The sequence below is a fragment of the Lemur catta genome, chromosome 6 (assembly GCF_020740605.2).
Source record: "Lemur catta isolate mLemCat1 chromosome 6, mLemCat1.pri, whole genome shotgun sequence".
Taxonomy (NCBI): domain Eukaryota; kingdom Metazoa; phylum Chordata; class Mammalia; order Primates; family Lemuridae; genus Lemur; species Lemur catta.
In genome coordinates, this window is record NC_059133.1 from 80,654,679 (window position 1) to 80,678,257 (window position 23,579).

Below are 23,579 nucleotides of genomic sequence, written 5' to 3' on the forward strand. Positions count from 1 at the left end.
AATACCAGCTCATATCTCAAGCAAAGGGTGACCCTCCCTACTGTATGAAGAATTCTTAGAAATTGATTTTTTAAATGTCATAGAAAAGATCCAAAGGATATAGACATTCGTTACACATAAAGCAAATTGGTATTAAATACGTGAAAAAAGTTTTTAAACTTGAAAAATCCTTAAGTGCATTCATAAGAAGTCCAAATTAAAAGCATATGCTGATATGCCATTTTTCACCAAAGAGAGTTAAAAAAATCCAAACGCTTAATAACATTATTATTATATTATTATAACTATTAGTTGTGGGGTAAAGAATTCATATATTTCTGGAAAGAGCATGCACTGGTACAACCCTTACAAATGGTAATTTTGCAATATTTATCAGAACCCAAAAATATATGCCTTTGACTCAGAAATTCCATTTTGGGTAATTAATCCTATATATCCTGTATAGGTAATTAATCCTATATATTAGCACAAGAACAATATGATGTATGTTCTACTTTAGTCAGGCTGCATTGTTTATAATTATAAAAAATAGTAAACAATTGAAATGTCTTTCCATAGAGGACTGTCAAAATATATCTATGCATTCAATGGGATACTGTTTGTGTAAAAAATGGAGGGAGGGAAAGAATATATTTTATTATATGTACAAAAGAAACTATATGGCTGCAAAAATAGACCTTTGGAGCTAAGGGTCTGGTACTTGAGGGGAGGGGCATGTTGAGACCTAGTCAGATGAGAAGGAACACTTTAGGATACAATTTTAATACTTTGTGGCTTTGGGACCAGGTGAACATATTGTTTATTGAACTTTTTAATAAAAAAAAGTTAGAAATTCCTTTCAAATTATAGCAAGGACATTAAAATCTTCAGAAATTCTCATAAATTAATTTTGTGTCCTAATTTCTTTTTTCAGCCTCTTATACTAGGGAAAAATAACAAAAATTTTATTCTTTTATGAAGTGTCCTTTACAAACATTCTAAATGTTCTAGTGATGATCTTTTTTTTTCAATGTTCTTCTCTAGATCCCAAAGTAAAGCAACTCATGCTAATCAGGTTATCGGATTGTAAGAGCTATTTGCTGTTGTTTGTAGAAGTCAGAGTTCACAAAGATTTTTCAAGATCAAGTAATTTTCTCGTTAAAAAGTTTAGCATTCTATTAAATGTTACACTATATAAGATATTTTCATGTATAACATGTAATAAGCATTAGTGATGATAAATAATTCTGTTTCCCTTTTCAAACCCTTAGAATAGGCTGTTTCTCAATAAATACTCGGTTTCAGGATAATCTAGCATTGAGTCCAGCATTGAGACATATGTTTCTTTATTTCTAAGTTATTAGCTTGAAACTCATAGAAGTTAATAATGGAAGAATCATCATTCTTTTTCAATATCCTATATTAATTTTCCTGTGCTCAGATAATAAAGGACAGATTTCACAATGTCAAAAACCAATAGATTTAACTGAGTGATATGGAGGGAAAATAAATTTTTGCATCCCTAGAAGACAGATTTAATGAAATTTATTTTGAAACAAACAAGAAATTTCATCATTGGGGATTAGAGAAGAACAGACATGTAGGTGATGAGATTAATCTAGGATGAATCTGGTTTGGGGTAAAAACAGCTTTCCAAGAAATGTAGAAAAACCTAGATGTAGAAGGGGTAAATAGTATAGAAAATTTTTCTCCCTTGGGGAAAAAAAATCAATCAGAAGGTGATGACAACTCACTTCCCAGGATGTCTCCTGTTTGTTCTACTGACTTGGTGTTTGGCTGCCTGCATCACAAAACACTGATGGTTGCTGGGCAGATCCTCTTAGTAGTGCAGTAATAGACGCTGCCTGGAAATACTGACTCCCACCCGATACCAGGCAACTGTGCTTTCAAGTCATGCTGAAGCCTCCAATGGTCATTTCTAATCAGCTACGTAATTCTAAGAACAATGCACGGGATATTTTTAGCAGTGACAAAAATAACACACATAGATTAGCCAAGGGCTTTGCAAGGAGACATAGTCAGCTGCCCACTTAAAATTTAACAATTTATTATACTTTGTTTCTATCCCTAATATTAGTGTGCGGTTGGGGATGGAAGAGAAGGCTGCTAGCGCTAAGTACAGTGCTTGACGCAAGTAGGCTTTTAATGAATGTAAGTTCAATTGCACATTAAGAGAACATCTTTTGATATTAAAATGCCTACGGCAAACCTAAATATTATACTTAAGTAATAGCTGTATAGATATGTAAAAAGATTTTTTTCTGCATGTTAATTTTGAATATGTTGCAAGCTCCATAATGTATTTATGACCTTAGAATTTTTTTCTTTTTTTTTTTTTTGAGACAGAGTCTCACTCTGTCACCCAGGCTAGAGTGCTGTGGTGTCAGCCCAGCTCCCAGCAACCTCAAACTCCCAGGCTCAAGGAATCCTTCTGCCTCAGCCTCCCGAGTAGTTGGGACTACAGGCATGTGCCACCATGCCTGGCTAATTTTTTCTATATATATTTTTAGCTGTCCAAATCATTTCTTTCTATCTTTTTAGTAGAGACAGGGTCTTGCTCTTGCTCAGGCTGGTCTCGCTGACCTCGAGCGATCCTCCCAACTCGGCCTCCCAGAGTGCTAGGATGACAGGCGTGAGCCACTGCGTCTGGCCCTATGACCTTAAAATTAAATGACTTCTAAATACTTTGCTCAGCTGCCTCAATCTGTATACTAAATAGTAAGGTCACTTGCATTTTAATAATAAAAACACATATTTGGACACCCAAAACCCTGTTAAAGATAAAAACAGAATCTACTGAGATTTTATTTTATTTTAATTTGTGAACATTGAAAATGGAATAGGAAAGGACACCCTGTTTTAAGTGGAGTAAGTTTAGAGGCATATTCATACTACTAGGAGTTTTAGGTGAGTATCCAGTTTTAACCTTCTTCCTGGCTCTGTTTTATCCTTGTTACTGTTATTTTTTTTATCCCTACTTCAGAATTTTGCTGCCTTCTCATTATTCTAAGGATAATTGTAAACAGTTTGAAATGCCTTTGGTCTTAGATGCCACCTGATTGAGTCATAGAAGATGAGAGAGGAGTCGGCCAGGTAGAGAGTGAGTGACAGACAGACTGTTCCTGGCAGAGGAGACAGTATCAGCACAGGAAGTGCAGCAGCCCACAGCATGGTGTGGGGGCTTTGATGTCACTGGGGCATCCGGTTTTGGTTCTGAGTGTTAGATGATAAGGCTGGAGCAGGTGGCAGGGGCCACTTCCACAGAGGTTATTTGCTAGACAAAGTTCTGGTGGTGCAACACATGGGGGTACCTGAAAAGCCGCAATATTGTGAATGCTGACAGTATTAGACTACTTAAATCATTATGATTTTCCAGCTTATTAGATTTCTCAACAACATAGTTATAGTAGTAAACTATTAAGATATTCATTGACATATATAGTTTATTAGAAAACATAACCTCTTTCCTCCTCTTCCTCAATTCCCTAACCTGGGAATTGACTGCTATGATACTATTGTATATGGAGATGCTTGATTCAGGAAAGAAATGCTTAAGTTCTAGAAGGAAGGGATTTTCTTGGAAAGGCAGAACCTTTGGTCCTGACAAGGTGTATTCAACCACCTTACATGCTAGTGGGTAGGTGAGGAAGCCTGGAGATGTCTCTGCATTGTCCTTTCCCTTCTTTTTTTCCTTCCCCAAATCCTTTCCAAATCTTCTATCTTTTCCCTTATAAGAAACTTCCATTATTTATTCAACTGTGACATTACAACATTTTATTGATGCTTTCTTTTAGGTACCTAAATATGATGAATTCTGCCTATGCCTCCAGAAACAGATTTACTCACTCATGAATCTCATCATTAATATTGATTGAGTGCCTACTGTGTGCTGGGCAATGTGATAGCGTTCAGAGAAAGAGTGGAAGGCAAGGAGACATCAGGCACAGTGGAGAAAGACATTTGTCAAATAATCATGCAACAAGGTATATATAATTACACACTGTACTGAGTTTATGAGGGGAAAGTACAGGGTGCTAGCAAGAAACCTTAATAGGTGAACCTGCCCTGTTTTGGGGAGCCACAGAAGGCTTCCCTCTGGGAGGGTTATGTCTGATCTGAATGTGAAAAAGTGGAAGAGCATTCAGAGCAGAATGCACAGCATGTGCAAAAGCTATGAGGCAGGAAGGATCGTGGTCTGTTCAAGAAACCGAAAGGAAGCCGATGCGGTTGAGGTTCAGAGGGAAAAGAAAGGGCGAGTAAAGAAACTGCAGACACAAACAAGTACTGTTTAATTCAAGATCTGGTAAGCCAGGTAAAAAGGTCTTAATCCTTAGCCAACAGAATTTGGAGGCAATTGAGTATTTGAGTATAACTTGATCAGATTTGCATTTTTCAAAAAGCACTTTAGTTGTCAAGTGGCAAGAATGAATCCATGGAAACCCTCATCCAGATCAGTCAAGAGATGATTGCAATTTACACTAGGGCTTTCGTGATGGTGGAGAGGTAGAGAAACAGGAGAATCCTAGAGATATTTACAAGGCTAAAATGATAAGACTTAAGTGAAACAAGCAGTGGTTAGGCCACAGGGATTAGGAGCATAGATTCTGGAGTCACATTGCCTAGTGTAAATCATGGTTCTGATTCTTGTTAGCCAGGTGACTTTGAACCAGTTCATTAATCTTAGCCTCAGTTTCATTATCTGTATAATGGGCATAATATTGGTAATTCCCTCCCAGGGTTGTTGTGAGGACTAAATACTCAGTAGACACAAAGCACCTAGTACATTGCCTGGCACATATGAGTGCTTTGGAATGCTGGATGCCAGTAAATTGGATATGGGGAATGTAGATGGAGAAGAAAGAGGAGGCAAGGAAGATTCTGAGAAGTGACATCCATTGTATTCAGACATGGCTGAAATCAGCATAGAATTAATCTTTTAAGGGCATGAAATCATTACAAGCTAAACTAGTAACAGTCTATAGGAAGTGATTGTGTTCTTGTCCAATGGGAAAAATTTTTTTTCAGGTCGGACCCAAATGAGAAAATTACTCTCCCTCAAAAAGTGATTAAAAGCAAAAGAACAGGCTGGGCCCGGTGGCTCACGCCTGTAATCCCAGCACTCTGGCTGAGGCGGGTGAATTGTTTGAGGTCAGGAGTTCAAGACCAGCCTGAGCAAGAGCGAGACCCATCTCTCCTAAAAATAGAAAGAAATTATATGGACAGCTAAAAATAATATATATAGAAAAAATTAGCCAGGCATGGTGGCACATGCCTGTAGTCCCAGCTACTCGGGAGGCTGAGGCAGGAGGATCGCTTGAGCCCAGGAGTTTGAGGTTGCTGTGAGCTAGGCTGACTCCACAGCACTCTAGCCAGGGCAACAGAGTGAGACTCTGGCTAAAAAAAAAAAAAAAAAGAACACCAATTCTGCCAAGGAATGCTGTGTACCAATGAGCAAAACCGTAAGTATTTGTCCATATACCACAGAGCACATATATTAAAATGACATAAGAAGATGTTCCTTGAATGATAAGGAAGTGGCAGCAACCCCTCAGGAAGCTGCTGAGACACACTCACCCATTATTTCAGCAAGTATTTGTGGAGTGGCTATAATTTGTCAGGCAATTTTCTAGGTGCAGGAATATCAAGTGATCAAGAGAGACAGACCAGCCAGGCACGGTGGCTCACGCCTGTAATCCTAGCACTCTGGGAGGCTGAGGCGGGAGGATCGCTCGAGGTCAGGAGTTCGAGACAACCCTGAGCAAGAGCGAGACCTCGTCTCTACTAAAAATAGAAACAAGTTATTTGGACAACTAAAAATATATATATAAAAAATTAGCCAGGCACGGTGGCGCATGCCTGTAGTCCCTGTTACTCGGGAGGCTGAGGCAGTAGGATTGCTTGAGCCCAGGAGTTTCAGGTTGCTGTGAGCTAGGCTGACTCCACACACTCCAGCCTGGGCAACAGAGTGAGACTCTGTCTCAAAAAAAAAAAAAGAGAGAGAGAGAGACAGAGTTCCTATCTGCCTAAGTGTGGGAGATTGATGTTAAAAAAAAAAAAAAAAAGAAAACTCAAGAAATTATGTAAATTAAGACCCTAAATCTGAAATTAACAAATTGGGGAAAAAATGAATAGAATCAATAAAGTAAAAATTACAGATAAAGTAAAAAGAATGATAAAAGCTGTTTCATAGGTCAATAGCACACATTATATTAAAATATTAATACTAAAAACAGTCTCATTAAAGCCAGGGAATTGTTGTGAATGCTAGTCATTATTAGTTGGCAATGTTTGGTATATTCTAGTTATTGCAATCAAACAAAAATGAAATCTGTTACAGATATTGGGAAAGAATTACTATTTTTAGATGATTACCTACCTAAAAAACAAAATTCAAGAAATGCCCTTAAAAAACTATCAGCACCAAAAAGACAATATAATAAGATGGCAGATACAAGATAACTGTGCAAACATTAACTGTTTTCCTTTTAGAAGGAGAAACTAAAAACTGAAGAAATAAAAAATCTCATTTCACATATTACACTAATGAAAAAAGCTCTGAAATACCTATGAGTAAATCAAATAAGAAGGGTAAAATCTTATATGAAGAAAATAATAAAACTTACTACTGAAAAGACAAGAATAAATAGATATTTTATATTCCTGGGTGGAAAGACTTAGTATCAGGAAAATATCCATCCTTCCCAGTGTGAACTAAAATAAAATTTTAAGGCTCACCCCCCCCACACTGGCTGACTGAATGGATCCCCTCATGGCCAAAGAAATATCCTAAAAATGAATTTTCTGCCAGTAGGAAGGAGGTCAGACATGCCTTATCCTGCCCCCCTCCCTTCTTGGGGACATCCTTTGTTTTTTTTTTTTTTTTGAGACAGAGTCTCGCTGTGTTGCCCGGGCTAAAGTGAGTGCCGTGGCGTCAGCCTAGCTCACAGCAACCTCAAACTCCTGGGCTTAAGCGATCCTCCTGCCTCAGCCTCCTGAGTAGCTGTGACTACAGGCATGCGCCACCATGCCCGGCTAATTTTTTCTATATAGACTTTTAGCTGTCCAAATCATTTCTTTCTATTTTTGGTAGAGACGAGGTCTCACTCTTGCTCAGGCTGGTCTCGAACTCCTGACCTCGAGCGATCCACCCGCCTCGGCCTCCCAGAGTGCTAGGATTACAGGCGTGAGCCACCGCGCCCGGCCTTGGGGACATCCTTTGTAACCCATTAACAGGCCTAAGGGTGTGCAAGACAAACCTGCAGGTCCTCAATTTACACAACAAATACATGTCCAGTGGCTTATCTCTGATAAACAGAGCTTGTTATCTTAAAACATTCCCAGCCTTTAGACAAAGCTTCATGTCTTTAACCAATTACAAGTGAAAGAATCTTTAAACCCACCCATAACCTGTAAGCACCCCCGACTTCGAAATGGCCCACCTTTTCAGGCCAAACCAATGTATGTCTTCCAATGTATGATTTATGACTTTACCTGTAATCTCTGTCTCCCTGAAATGTATAAAACCAAACTGTAGGCCGGGTGCAGTGGCTCATGCCTGTAATCCTAGCACTCTGGGAGGCCAAGGCGGTGGAACACTTGAGGTCAGGAGTTCGAGACCAGCCTGAGCAAGAGTGAGACCCTCGTCTCTAGTAAAAATAGAAAGAAATGATCTGGACAGCTAAAAATATATATAGAAAAAAATTAGCCGGGCATGGTGGCACATGCCTGTAGTCCCAGCTGCTCGGGAGGCTGAGGAAGGAAGATCGCTTGAGCTCAGGAGTTTGAGGTTGCTGTGAGCTGGGCTGATGCCACGGCACTCACTCTAGCCCGGGCAACAGAGTAAGACTCTGTCTCCGAGTCCCCTTGCTCAAGGCTTCTTGGGTGTGGCTCTGGGTCATGGTCCTCAAATTTGGCTCAGAGTAAATCTCTTTAAAATTATTTTACAGAGTTTGGCTTTTTTTCCATTGACACCAGTATAAAATTGCCTGAATTGCCAACGAGAATCTGAATGAATTGCTGTTTTGTTTTTCTCTGGGTGGTAGGGGAGGGAAGGGCGATTGTTTTGGTGGTGTTGGCTGTGGTTATAGTATCCCAGGAAGTTGTTAGGTTGGCCCCTGTGTGGAAACCAAGTGTGTATTGGAGGGCGGGGTGTGTGGGAGCTGCGGAGGACAGCTAGGGAAGTGTGGGCAGGCCAGTCAGGGCAAGTCAGGAGGCTGAGGCAGCCTTCCAGACGAGGTTATAGGTTATAGGTTTGTCAACAGAAAAGAAGCCCAACTGTAAAATAATTTTAAAGAGATTTATTCTGAGCCAAATTGGAGGACCATGACCCAGAGCCATGCCCAAGAAGCCCTGAGCAAGTGGACTCGCTGTGGCTGGGTTACAGTTTGGTTTTATACATTTCAGGGAGACAGAGGTTACAGGTAAAGTCATAAATCAATATGTGGGAGGCATACATTGGTTTGGCCCGAAAAGGTGGGCCATTTCGAGGGGGGGAGGTGTGCTTACAGGTTATGGGTGGGTTTAAACATTCTTTGACTTGTAATTGGTTAAAGACTTGAAGTTTTGCTAAAGGCCTGGAATGTTCTGAGATAAGGAGCTGTCTATCACAGATAAGCCACCAGACATATTTGTTGTGTAAATTGAGGACCTGCAGGTTTGTCTTGCATACCCTTAGGCCTGCTAATGGGTTACAAAGGATGTCCCCAAGAAGGGAGGGAGGCATGATGGGGCTTGTCTGATCTCCCTCCTCCTGGCAGGCAGTTTAGTTTTAGGATATCCTCTTGGCCAAGAGGGGGTCCATTCAGTCAGCCGGTGCAGGGGTGGGGGGGTGGAGAGAGGGAGCCTTAAGATTTTATTTTAGTTCACAGGTTAGAGGTTACAGATGAGGGTTGCTGGATCATAGTGGCAGTGCAGGTAGCAGGAGAAATGAACTCCTCTGAGAAATATTTAAGGGAAAAATTGATACGACTCCGGGCTTGAAGTAAACTTTGAACATTTCCAGATGCAGAATGGAAAGTTTGGAAGTATTAATAAAGGACTCTGACATAAGATAACGATTCCCAGTAAGGAGTGGCATGAGACAAACAGATTGCCAGAAAACATTTGGGAAAGAAAGCATCAGTAAAGGCTGAGCATCACCAAAGGAAGAGGGGTTCAGAATAACGAGAAGAAAGATATTCTCCCAGTCACTTCCAGGTCAGGGCTTTCAGCAGTTTCTAGCAAGGAAGGAACTAGAAATGAATAATGCAACTATCATTTGTATTTTGCTGCATAGATTATGCCTAAGTTAAATATTTAAAAAAATTGTTCGTATTATTCATATATGAATTCTCATTGTGAATTCAGTAGTTCTTACCTAACTAATCCTGTTATCTTCATACAATCCTAAATGAACAAAATCCTCCAAATATTACTAAGCATTAAATATCTCAACTGGGTGAATATGCCCCTGGTTTGCACTCAAGGTTCTGTTGTCCAGAAGTTTTCACCAAGAAGCTGAGTGAGCAGTGTTCCTCATAGAATTTTGTTTTAACAAGTCCAATTTCTGTGTGGTGTGTTGACTTTAGAGGATGAATTAATTGCAGCAGAAGAGGATCAATCCCTTTCTACCTGACTTACTTAGGCAGGTTTAAGAAGGTCAATTCTCCATGGGGATGTTTTTCAAAAATATCATTTTGGTAAACAATGATCATCCTAAGAAGAGTAAAAATCTAGCAATTACATTCTTCTGAACTCTCAGGAAAAAAAAAAGAGAAAGAAACAGTTTAGAATAGATAATAACTTTCTCTTCCTGTTTTTCTACAAACTGCCCTGCTGCTCTCCAAAGAAGACCAAAACAAATTTTATTTTAAATGTATGTTTTGGTGGAGGTGAGTTTCTAATATTTTACAGAATTGCAATAAAATTTTTAATTGCATGCACATGTTCACAGACACACATGTCCCAGCATGTCCTCAAAGCTCCTGTGGGGTGATGAACTATGACAGAGCTTGAACTGACAGTTCATAAAAACTTAAAAAGCCATTCTTAATTATTTGTAGAATTCAGCCAGTTTCAAATATGTAAATATTTTTTCTCCTATAAAAGTATTTAGATATTTTCAAACTCCTAATTAACATTTTTTTTTTTTGAGACAGAGTCTCACTCTGTTGCCCCGGCTAGAGTGAGTGCCGTGGCATCAGCCTAGCTCACAGCAACCTCAAACTCCTGGGCTCAAGCGATCCTCCTGCCTCAGCCTCCCGAGTAGCTGGGACTACAGGCATGCGCCATCATGTCCTGCTAATTTTTTCTATATATATTTTTAGCTGTCCATATAATTTCTTTCTATTTTTAGTAGAGACGGGGTCTCGCTCTTGCTCAAGCTGGTCTTGAACTCCTGACCTTGACCTTGAGCTATCCTCCTGCCTTGGCCTCCCAGAATGCTAGGATTACAGGCGTGAGCCACCATGCCTGGCCCCCAATTGAGATTTATGTATGGTTTGAAGCAAACTTTTGAAACCACTTCCAAGATCTTTTTATATTTTTCCAGAAGTATTCTTATGAAAACTATGTGTGCTAGTCTTTTTTTTTTTTTTTTTTTGAGACAGAGTCTCACTCTGTTGCCCAGGCTAGAGTGAGTGCTCTGGCATCAGCCTAGCTCACAGCAACCTCAAACACCTGGGCTCAAGCCATCCTCCTGCCTCAGCCTCCCAAGTAGCTGGGACTACAGGCATGCGCCATCATGTCCTGCTAATTTTTTCTATATATATTTTTAGCTGTCCATATAATTTCTTTCTATTTTTAGTAGAGACGGGGTCTCGCTCTTGCTCAGGCTGGTCTTGAACTCCTGACCTCGAGCGATCCACCCACCTGAGCCTCGCAGAGTGCTAGGATTACAGGCATGAGCCACCGCACCCGGCCCTATATGTGCTATTCTTGAATCAAGGTGTAATTTTAACCAGTAGCAAAGTTGATGCAATAAACACTTTCAGAACAAACAGTATATTTTACTTCAATCCAGAAGTTAATTTGGCCTAGGATTTAAGGACTCAACACAACAGTTTTTGTTGTTGTTTTTTTTAATTTCAGAATATTGTGAAAGTATAAACATTTTGGTCATATATAATGCCTTTGCCTCACCCAAGCCAGGGCTACAAGGGTTCCCTTCTCCCATACAGTGCACTCCGAATCCATTAGTTGTGAGTTTTCCTACCCCTGCCACCCCCTCCCCCCTTCACCTTCAGTGAATATTACTACCCTGTGACCACCTTAGTGATCATCACAACAGTTTTGAATCGCGTATCTCTAACCTAGTGTCTACATGTATTTGCCCATCTTTCCCTCCAGGGTATGAACTACTAGATGAATTGCCTAATAGACAATAAATTGCTTTTAATTTTAACTCTTCCTTGATTATTTTAGAAGAGACTTTACTTCCTGAATATTCATTACCTGAGGGGTATCTGTAGCTCATTCATCTTTTCTGACTGGTCCAGCCTCAGGTATGTGGTGCCTTTTACGTAAGAACTACTTTTTAGCTAAATAATCATCATGTTACATGATATATTTTTAGGAAGAAAACATTTCCTTATGAATTATGGCATTTGGGGGAAAACTGAAGTCAAGGTCATGAATCAATTCTGCTCACATTCCCTTGGTGAAAAATAGTTGCATGTCTACACCTGGTCTCCAGAAAGCTGGGAAATTTGTGTTCTCCAGCCAGATGGCTATGTTTCCAGAATAAATGAGAAACCAATTTAGTACACAGTCTAAAAAGTAAGCATTTTTAAAGTTTCCTTCATTCATGAAATACACTTTTGATTTTGTTAGCAAAGCTAGAGTTTCTAAATATCATGTCTAAAAAAATTAGGAAAAACCTTTCTTTTTTACCATAATAATGTTAACATGCTTTGTGGGTAGTAGAGAGAGCAGCATCACCTTTATCATCAATTCATTAATAAATTATTAATTTATTCATTCAATTGTAGTTTTAAGTAGGCAACTATGGACACATTTGGTTAAATACTGACTTCATTCAAAGAAGCTTGCTGGGGATCACACATCCAAAAAAGAATCAAAACCATGCTCTTTTTTTTTTTTTTTTTGAGACAGAGTCTTGCTCTGTTGCCCGGGCTAGAGTGCCATGGCATCAGCCTAGCTCACTGCAACCTCAAACTCCTGGGCTCAAGCAATCCTTTTTGCCTCAGCCTCCCGAGTAGCTGGGACTACAGGTATGCGCCACCATGCCCGGCTAATTTTTTCTATATATTTTTAGTTGTCCAGCTAATTTCTTTCTATTTTTAGTAGAGACGAGGGTCTCGCTCTTGCTCAGGCTGGTCTCAAACTCCTGACCTTGAGCGATCCTCCAGCCTCGGCCTCCCAGAGTGCTAGAATTACAGACACGCCCTGCCAAACCCATGCTCTTAACCATTGAGATATCCATATGCTGAAGCATACATTTGCACCCCACTGATGTTCTTGCACTATGTTGGAAACATCTCTTAAAAGCAATAACAAAACATATTTGCCATCTGTGGGCTAGCACGTGAACTTAAAAAAAGAAAATCTGTTGACATTTTCTAATACCCCTCTCCTTCTCAACCTTCTGACCTCATTCAACACTAAAGAGCTTTATAATCACTTGGGAAAGTGATTTCACGGTATTTCTTGAGAGCCATTTCAGTGTTACAAGAACAGTTTGTTTTCTAGTCCAAAGCACATATGACATTGCCAACTTCATAAAGTAATACTTCTCTTCCAAGTGCAGTTATTAAGAAATAACCCAGTACTGATCTTGTGAAAGACATAACTTAAAAAAAACTTTAAATGTTGATATAGTTCAACGTTAAATCTTAAAATCTAGTTTTCCCACAGAATTGTGATTACAGTAGGGCTGAGTAGTGTTGATGACTGTTAGGACTTTTCCTCTTGGTCTGATATGATTTCATCTAGGATTTGTGTTTTCTGAGATCATGCTTTTATGCCTTCTGCATCCACAAATAGAAATTGATTAGTTTGACAGAAACAGCTAAATAAAAAGATATGTATGTTCTCAAGGAGGCATGTGATGTACATTGATGGTAAAAGAGTGACTTGGGGTCTCGTGTTGTGGGTTTCATCAAGGTCAGGTAGGACTGATTCTCTGGTTTGTCTAACTATTCTGAACATTGACATGGAAGACAAAAAGGTGATTACCCACAGGCATTCCACCTGACAGAATCCAATTTAGTGCACAGGTTGCACTAACATTAGAGTTTCTTTCGTTATATTAAAAAAACAAAAACAAACCAAATAACATTACTGCATTCACTGTTTTCCTAACACCATTTTGGAAAAAATATAGTTTAACATTGCCACATATATGACTTAACTTGTTATTCTTGTCATACTTGGCATTTATTCATATATATGTAACATATACACTATTGTATATCTTATGAGCTTCTGCATAGTATATATACTTCTGTTTCATATAAAACCACTGTGTAAACAAAATTTGGCAGTATTTCATATTTTAAACTTGGTGGAGAATGTCAGAAAAGTAAACCTGGAGCTCAATATTTCTAACCTTCACACCAGCATCCCTACACCTGGGCGGAGCTTGGAGAAAAGAGAGTCTCAGTGGCGCCGACTAATGGTCTGCTGGGGGGGGGCAAGGCACAAGGCAGGCTGGCCCTGTGAGCCGGCTGGCCGTGGGGTTGACTTCATGCATCTGCACTGCTGTCCCTGAACTCTGAGCCAAAGCAGCCTTTGGCAGACAATGTGCCAAGGCTTTCATAACATGCTCATTTAATCCTCATAACCACCTTGTGAGGTAAATATTTTCACCTCCATCTTACAGTCTAATAAGTCCTGAGATTGGCCTGACTCCTAAGCCTGTGTTCTTAACAATTTCAGTCTGCTACTTCTCTGTGACCTCCTGGTAAACTCAAAGGATTATCAGGCCTTGGCTTCCACTCTTGGCAGCCTATACTCTCACTTTTACATGTTTTTGCTCCAGACTCTGTTGATTTTTTTTTTTAACTTTTATTAAAAAATCTATTTTCATATTGATTTTATTAAAAATGTAATGGGATTGAGGAGTGCACATTGATGTCGCAGAATGCAAAAAGGACCAAAGCAACACAAAATTTGATTGAATTTAGCCGGATGACTTGCTCTCTCCAAAGGGAAACATCATCTCTCTGCCTTTTCTCTTCCCCCAAATCTCACTCTTTTACCTCTTTATTCACCGAGGCTATAGTTAAGCTTTCCAAATCCCTTCATCTCGTATGCTCTACTTAGCAAACAAAGAGTTTAAAATAAAACTAGAGAAGAAGGCTCAGCAAACCAAAAGCTCTATTCCAAAACCAAGCTCCAGGTTTCTGGGTGAGACACAATCTACGCTGCTGCTAAAATAATCTCAACAGTCAAGGTCAAAATTCTCTCTCATCACCTTTAATGTGATGGGTAGGCATTGTCAGGTTAGATTGTAAGGTTAATTTAAGGGTAATTACTTCGTTTATCTTTAGCCACTTCCTGATCAGCAACTCCAAATGTGCACAGGAAAAAAAATTAACTCAGAAGCATAAGATTCCTGTTTTTCTGGAAACTTGACAGTTAACGGGAGGGAAGTAGGCCCCATGGAGAATGAGGTGACTGTAGTGACAGGAAAAGGACAGATTTACCCAGCTCCACCTGACTGTTGCCAGGAAGGTATGCACATGGGACCTAGAGTGGCCAGATGCGAAGTTTCTCTCTTTTGAGAAATGATTGCCCCTTTTGTGTCAGCACTGTGTATATACCAAGAAAACTCAGGGTACCATATTGTGGCCTCGGCCTTAAAAGTTGAACTTTCATGCAGTCTACCTTACTCATGTTGCACTCCCTCTTCCTGAGATCTCACAACTCCTGTGGGTTCACTTCCCAGCTGTGTCTCAGACCTCTTATCTGAGATTCTGAGTAGGCAGAATGTCTACCTTCCCGCTCAGCATCTGGCTGGTATCTCAAACGCACCACCTCTAAAACAGAAGTCATTATCTAGTCTCTCAAGCAAATCTACTCCCCCTCCCCGACACAGTGTTTCTTACATTAGTACATTGCATGACCATCTACTTAGTTGTGCAAACTAGAAACCTGGGCATTGACCCTTCCCCACAACCAATCAACTCCACACCCTGTCAATAACTAGACATATCTCACTACCCACTTCGCTCTAATCCCACTGCCATCACTCTAGTGCAACTTGCTACCATCTCTTGCCTAGACAAATTGGAATCACTTTTACTGCTACCGAGTTCTAAAGCCAGCACATAAGGTGACAATTCTGGTCACAATGTGTGTGCCAACCCTTGAGCACATCCCACCAGTGAGATACCCAGACTCTGAGACGACACAGTGTATAGAAAATGCTCCTCCTCACTCTGGGGTATCCTCTCTTGTCATTGAGTAGATTCTCCCAGGCTATTTAAATTATTGTTTCTTGTTCTTCTCTTTGTCTAGAAGATGTAATTGAATTTTCAGGAGTCAAATATTCACGTAAATACATCCCCAAAATGCTACAAACACATCACCTGAAGTTTCATCTCTCCCTAATCCATTCTCAATTGTGCAGTGACAATGATCTTTAGAAAATGCAAGTCTTTAGAATGATTCACTGTTTGAAACATGGCATACCATAGGATCAGTTCTCTGAAAAACTTCTTTGAAAAATTCACTTTGCCCTGGTTCCAATTTTTTACAGCAGTTACAGAAGCATGTTTACTTTGGGATAATTCACTGGGCTTACAATTTCTGCACTTTACTATTTATGTGTTCCACTTCAACTTAAAAAAATTAAAATCATATAAAAATAAAATAATGTAATCCTATCATGGCTTTTCCTTATTATTAGAATAAATTCAAACTTCTTAGCCCCTTCCCACTTCTCCAGATTCATTCCCACATCACGTTCTACCTCAATGTCTCTGAATCTGATCTTTTAATCACACTGATCTTTTAATTCCTTGACTCTACCACATACTTTATGCCTATTAGTCTTGGCATGTGCTGCTCCCTTTCCTGGAACCCTCTTACATTCTTAGCTTTCCCCGTTTGTATATCAATTCAAATATTATTTTCTCCGGGAGGTCATTCTTAGTATGCTAGATTGGGTGACCTCTATTGTCACATGCTCTCATAGCCCCTGTATTTCATTCAATACCCTCAAAGCCCTTTAAATACTTGTTTAATACCTGCTGTTTCTGCTAGAATGTTAACTTCACAAGGGCAAGGATCACGATCGCAGTACCTGGCGTACTGCTTTTTAATTCTCCATTTAAATTCAGTTGCTGTAGTCACAACATCAACACATGCATTATAAAGTACAAGCAGTGGACAGAAGAGAACATAAAAATAGAATTATATAGAGATGCCACATTGGAAAACCAGGGTACTCTCTTTAACCTTAAGAAGAAAAGACTGAATGCTAAATAACTCACTGTCATTGCTGCTTTCATAACATTGAGAAGAAAATAGAGATTATCTATGAATGGGATAACGTTTTCCATTCTAGAATTTGTGAATGATATGCAGGCTTCGAAACCTCAGTCCCCATATCTCTTCTCGTGTCCTTCTTAACATTCTATTTTTTGTAAAGCAAACTCTCTTGCTAAAAACCTTCTTATGACTTCCTTTTACAACCAGGATAAAATCCAGGCTCTCAACCAGCTTCTCCATGATCTGTTCCCTGATTTCCTCTGACCTCTTCGCCTCCAGACTTCCCTTCATTCATGACGCTCTGGTTGCAGCCACATTGGTCTTCTTTTTGTCCCTATAAAAGTTAAAGGCTTTGCAATAGCTTCTCCCAGATCTACCAGTGTTGGCACTCTGTCATCATTTATGTCTTATTTTAAGTATCCGCAGAAGGGTCTTTCTTGGCTTCCCCATAGAAGCACCCATTTCTATCCAATAACACTCTCTATCATTCTGGAGTTTTTCTTCTTCAGAAACTTAGCAACACTTGAAGTATCATAACTTGTTTATTCGTTTACAAGATTAATGTCTTTGTGTCCACACAAGGCAGAGTTGTCTACTGTTTATTAAAAATATCCTCAGTGACTAGAATAGTAGTACATAGAAGATGCTTCATTAATATGTTACCTGAGTCATTCTGCATATGCAGGTGCAGGCTAATCAAGCCTTGGAAGTCCTAAAGACTTACTTCAAAGAAGATTCCAAAATGTCAAAGCAAATGTGGGGTTTTCTAAATGTATCTAGTGACCCCTACTGGAATACTTACCAGGGCAACCAAATACAAGTCTTCATTTCTTCTGAATTGCCCTCTCACCCCTTTTCATTGGATGACAAAATGTTAGTGTGAGCATGAAATTAGGGATGAGGGACTTCTGAGAGTCCTTCTCTCACCTTAGAGAAACCCCATCACCCTTTCTGCCTACATGACTGTTCTGCTCCCAGCTCAACAATCTGTGCTTTCAGCACAAACCTTAGAGGGCAGTGTTGGAGGTTATGGGAAGCAGAGAACTTTCTCCGATTCCCCTCCAAATCTGATTGCATACATGTCTGCCTATCTCTGTACATATGTCTGAAAGAAGGGAATTCATCCAGATATCATGGATGGATGAAGATACATCCCATGGACATATTTCATATGGTTCCATTTATTTTAACTCCCTTGAATCAAGGAGCAATTTTCAAAATGGTATTTGTCACCAAAAAGCAAAGCACTGGCAAAAAGTATCTTAGTGCTGAAAATAACAGAATCAAAAAAGTAAGTCGATGATGAGGGTCATTAGCAGATGCTGTGTTGCTGAGATTGTGGGTATTTGCCACAAAACACCAGATGGGAACCAAAGACCAGGAATTACAAAAAATCAAAACAATGAGAGTGGGAATGTGTGAAACAATCAAGAGGTAATATGATTAAACTTTAGAAAACTGTTTTACTTATCCTATGTATGATCTGCATGTATACATACATGTTTACTGCAGAAAATTTGTAGAACACAAATAAACAAAAATACCAATAAATATTAAAATTAATCATAATTATTACCTCTTAAAGGAAACCATTGTAGGAGTTTTATGATGTAGCCTCAGTCTTTTGTTTATGTCTATTCCAGTCTTCTATTTATATATACTGCATGAACAGGAGTCTATATGTACCTTTTTACAAAATTGAGTCATACTATTTATTTTACTTATTTGCGTTTAGTATGCTATGAAAGATTTTCATTTACCTAAGGTCATTTTACTTGACAGTATTTTAGGTAATTAACATTTGAGCAAGTAATATATGCAAATGGTACAATATTCAAAAAAGTAAAGAAAAGTCAGCCTCGTTTTTACCCCTTTTCTCTCCAGGGTAACCACTGCCATTGGAGAGACATTAACTAGACCACCATATGTGTTATAAGTAAGGCTGTGAGTACTAAAGTGGTTGGCACCATACCTAGCACTACATTAAATCCTTTGTATAGATTATCTCATCCCATTTTAATAAGAAAACCAAAACTTAGTTAGAAATTAGCTCAAGGTTACATAGCTGATGTGGCCAACTGGACTTGAACCCGTGGGTGCCTAATGCACAACCAAGCACTTGATGCCTGGCATCTGTGATGGCCTGTGCAACGCTGGGTAAACCAATTTCAAGGTTGCTGAGACTGAACACTACAAACTGGAAGCTCTATCATCACCCTGTCATCCCATTCTCATGCCAGTCAACGTGTCCTTCTGTTTGGTTTTATTGGAACTTGTATTTGCAAAACTCTCAAAGGTTATATCAACACAAGCAAATTATTTTATAAAGGAGATTGTCACTTTGAAAATTTGGCTCATATCCTTACTATGTTAGTACTCGATTTTATTTGATTAGCCATATAGTCTCTTTCTCACAACTCAGACAAATGGATAATGAACTAATTACTTAAATCTACTCTGAGATACAAAGATAACAATTGGATATGTCACAAAATCATGGAAGACATATTTATTTATTTTTAGAGATAAGGTCTTGCTATGTTGCCCAGGCTGGCCTCAAACTTCTGGGCTCAGGTGATCCTCCTGCCTCAGCCTCCCAAGTAGCCAGGACTACAGGCTTCAGCCACCGTGCCTGGCTTATATATTCAATCTACTTGATCCACATAGATTTATTAATATCACATAATGAAATATGGTTTTTAGCCTATCTTGAGTCACTAAAATAGGCTTAAGTCAGTAAGACCAGCTGTATAGAAAATAGTTAAAGACCTAATAAACGTCTTTAAAATAGAATTTCTTTATGACAATTCTGACTTTCATTCTAACGTGAAGGATATTTTGTGTGAGCTTCAGCTAAATTTGTAAAGTAAGATGGTTCAAAATTAAGTATGCTTGTGAATGTCTTATGCCTTTTAGGAACAAAATAGAGTGTGTGTGTGGCATATACATACATGCATAGAAACACATGGAAAAACAAATATATGGCATTTATCTGCAATGGGATCCCAATGATATTTAATCAACAGAACCTAATTTCTTTTGTAATTTTCTTCCCATATTTGAACATTTTTACATCCATTAGTTATTCTTTCTCAATTTGATGATATTTGAGGTAAATGTACAAACATGACTGAAATGAATTCCTACTGGCCCTTTAAAATTATGGACTGATCATCATTGATCAATCAAAATCCCATTCCTTATATGCTATACCCAAAGACATACTGAGAGTTATGCTTTTTCATAGGGAAAATTTTAATAAAAGTAATTAAGAAAAGGGGGATCAAGATCTATGCCTATCATCACAATTCAATTTGTAGGTAAAATAACTAGAAACTGTTTTTAAAAAAGCTCTAGAAATAAGAAGAAAAAGAAAGAAAAATACTTAGAAAATTGAAATAGGTTGAGAGCATAGAAATGTGTCCAAATCAATTCTATGTGTAACCTAAAGAGATCTGCAAAGTTTATGAGGGGAATTGCTGATGTTGGATTACCGGGGAAATGATGAAATAAGTATTGGTGACTATGCATCCGGGAGTTTGGTCAAAAGGACAAGGGCTAAAAAGCTGAACGTGTGTCATGCTCAGCTTATTCCAGAAGGTGCCTGCCTACACCCTGAGCCACGGATTTCACTGTTGACTGCTCTGGTTGTTTGGGTAGATATTGATTGGGTAGATATTGTCCTCAACAGACCTGCCCAGAAAGACCGGAAAGAGGACCTGAGAATTCCTCCTTCCACCACGAATTCACTGGGAAGCACATAAAATTTCACTCTGCTAGTATATTCCTACGAGAAGTTACCAAAGCCTGATAAATTTTGCAACTCTAAGTGTACCTCTCCTGGGATTACAACGAATTAAAACAGGGATTCAAAGAAGTCTCCGAGGACAGGAAAAAGAATGCTCCGTGGCCGATCCCTGTCTGTGACATCCCTGGGTGGGCTTCCCCAGTGGGAAGTTGAAGAACTTCCTGTGGAGAATTTGCTGCTCTTTGAAGTTGCTTGGGAAGTGACCAATAAAGGTTTGTACTGCTCCTGAAGGTAGACATTTGCCAGATTACTGAAGAATATAGGTTAAGATTTCACAGATGACTTTCTAGTGATAATGAATTACTAGTCAGTGAGGAAAGAATTTAAATGAAATATAAATTCAGGCTGCATTCAACCTTGCCAATTTCAACAGGCAGAGAAAACAGAATTGTGTTATGTGTTGAAGAGGAAGAAAGTTGCAAATATTAGTCATTGTCAGGGAATGTGCAATTAAAGTAAGATTTCAAATCCATGTTATAACAAGTAGAAATAAAAAGTTAACATTTATGTTTTTTATTTTATGATTTTTCTCAGCAAAAAAAGCATAATCAAGTGCTTTAGTTTAGGAATAACTGTCAGTGATCAGAAACAATTAGAAACATTAGCTCTATATACTGTTAGTGATGATATGAAATATTTAATAATGTTTCTAATAATTCAAGATTGTGTTGGAATTAAAGTCTTAATTTAGAAGCTGCACAGAAGGCACAATATTGCACTCCTATTCAGAAGAATGAAAGTAATTTTTTCTTCAATGTTATGCATATGTAGAAATTAAAAAATAAGAAAAGAAATCAAACTGATAAAATTAAACCAATTTCCTAATAATGTATAACCTCATTTGTGCTGGGTGGGAGAATGCAAGGTAGAGAAATGCAACTTAAATGACTTTAATAATAAAGGCATCTGTAAATTGTAAAAACAATTCCTTGTGGATTGATATTCTCTAGTTTAAAAGTGTCAAGACTGTTGGCCAGGCGCAGTGGCTCACGCCTGTAATCCTAGCACTCTGGGAGGCCGAGGCAGGTGGATCACTCGAGGTCAGGAGTTCGAGACCAGCTGAGCAAGAGCGAGACCCCATCTCTACTAAAAATAGAAAGAAATTAGCTGGAAAACTAAAAATATATGTAGAAAAAATTAGCTGGGTATGGTGGCACATGCCTGTAGTCCCAGCTACTCAGGAGGCTGAGGCAGGAGGATCGCTTGAGCCCAGGAGTTTGAGGTTGCTGTGAGCTAGGCTGACTCCACAGTACTCTAGCCCAGGCAACAGAGTGAGACTCTGTCTCTAAAAAATAAAATAAAATAAAATAAAATAAAATAAAATAAAATAAAATGTGTCAAGACTGTTGAGGAAACATTAGCAAAGAAAAGTAATGGTTTTGAAGGCTGAGTTCATCAAGATCATGAAGGATCAGGCCACATGATGCTAAGTAAATGGTGGTGATAACCTGTGTAATTTAAAGGATCTGAGCTTATAACATGTGATGTGATATGCTGCATATTTATTTTTAATTTTATGTTTATTATTACATGTTTATTGCAGTAACCTAAAGGCTCTGAAATGATATTAATAACATGAACATGATACATTACTTTCGGCTAATAAGGGCCAGCATAATCTCCAAATTAGAGCATTACATGTGGCATCTGCTCTAGTTTTCACCTTCTTCTAACTGTTCAAAGCTCTCATGTGTATGCATTCACAAAATTCAAAAAATCAAAATTGAAAATCAGTCCTGCCTATGTAGAAGTGGACAGAACGCACGTAAGAGAACAAAGCATAGTCTTCCTCTCTACAGTTCAGTGAGGGGGAGGCAAGGAGGACACAAACCACCTTACAGAGAAGTGAAATGTTTTATAAGCACCTGTTTCTAATGCCCTTAATCTAGTCACAAATTTTTCCAGTCCAGTTTTTGCGTACAGTCAAAGTTCCTGGGAACGGAGCCATCTCTACTACACGTGAATCCCAGAGTGTGTCTTGAAATAAAGGTTTTCTGCACAGAGTAGGCAGGAACTCAAGGACATAGTTTGTTAGTGGAAAAAATTGGAGGGAACTCTTTAGCCCCAGGAATCAGTCCAGAAGACCTGTGTACAAGTTGCCGCCCTTGAGCAGAGCCCCTTCTTCCTTCTTTTCTCTCCATTTAACAAACACTAACGGAGCATTGTCTCCTGGGTGTTGGGAACATGCTCATGAAACTAAGTTACCCCATGGATCTTACATCCCAGGGACATACATGCTGATCTCAGGGCCTAGAACAGTTCCTGGCACATAGAAAATGCTTAATGGATTTTCTTAAAATGAAGAACGAATACATTTATTTTTCAACCCCTAAGCTGCCTTTGATAACTTATTTTCTATCATTTCCCCTTCGAGGGGAGAGGATTTTTTTTTTTTTTTTTTTGGTGGAGAGGGACCCACAATGTGATTTACCAAAGTTGCCATCATCTTTGACATATCTTTATTTTAATTTTTATCACAGTCTGATTTTGTTAGAGACTTTTATATAGATGAACAATTATTGTGTTTACCCCCGACAATTCATTGCCATTGTAGTTTCTTCAAATTTAATTACCTTGACATTTTACTTCCCTGCAGTTCATAGCAGTAATATGAGGCATCTTGAATTCAACTCCTCCACTTCATAGAGGAAATGGATACATAGGGGCATCACCCGATCCAGCAAATGGCGGGGTTAGGACCAGGATTTAGGTCTCCAAGTCCAATTCTCTTTTTTACTACCACATACGAATTAAATATTAAAACCTCCGTCATCTAAGGAAATGTCCTGTAGATGAAAGAACACAGAACTTGCAGTCAAAGATCATGGATTTCTGAAACTTGGGGAAAAAAATCTCTTAAACTAATTGAATATCAGTTTCTTCGTGAAGAAAACGAATGTTCTACTCTCCAGCCATCTTATAATGTTTTGTGGCAAACAAGGAAATGTATTCATATCCAAGAAAACAATGTTTTAGGAAGGAAAAAAAATCCCTCACTGCCAGGGCTTTGCCCATGAACAATGGAAATGTGAAAAATATAACAAATAAGGAAGTCACAGTTAAATTTTTGGATGTTAATTCTCAGACCTTAAAATAACCTTTTCCAGTTCTTAATATTAAGAAATTTAGTGTTTATATTCATTCATCCATTTTATTATTATTATTTTTTTTTTCAGACAGAGTCTCACTCTGTTGCCCGGGCTAGAATGCCGTGGCATCAGCCTAGCTCACAGCAACCTCAAACTCCTGGGCTCGATCAATCCTTCTGCCTCAGCCTCCCAAGTAGCTGGGACTACAGGCCTGCGCCACCATGCCCCGCTAATTTTTTTCTATATAT

The 23,579-nt window shown here is 38.8% G+C and overlaps 1 protein-coding gene across 2 annotated transcripts in view; it reads left to right on the plus strand.

Moving 5' to 3' along the window:
- Window positions 1-20,005: 20,005 nt before the first annotated feature.
- The window catches only part of GYS2 (glycogen synthase 2), a 55,383-nt gene continuing 51,809 nt past the window's right edge, over window positions 20,006-23,579 (plus strand). For both annotated transcript variants that reach the window (XM_045554222.1, XM_045554223.1), the window contains exon 1: window positions 20,006-20,454. In XM_045554222.1, coding sequence (XP_045410178.1) covers window positions 20,334-20,454 — 121 coding nt within the window. In that variant the 5' untranslated portion in view covers window positions 20,006-20,333. The remainder of the gene's footprint in view (window positions 20,455-23,579) is intronic.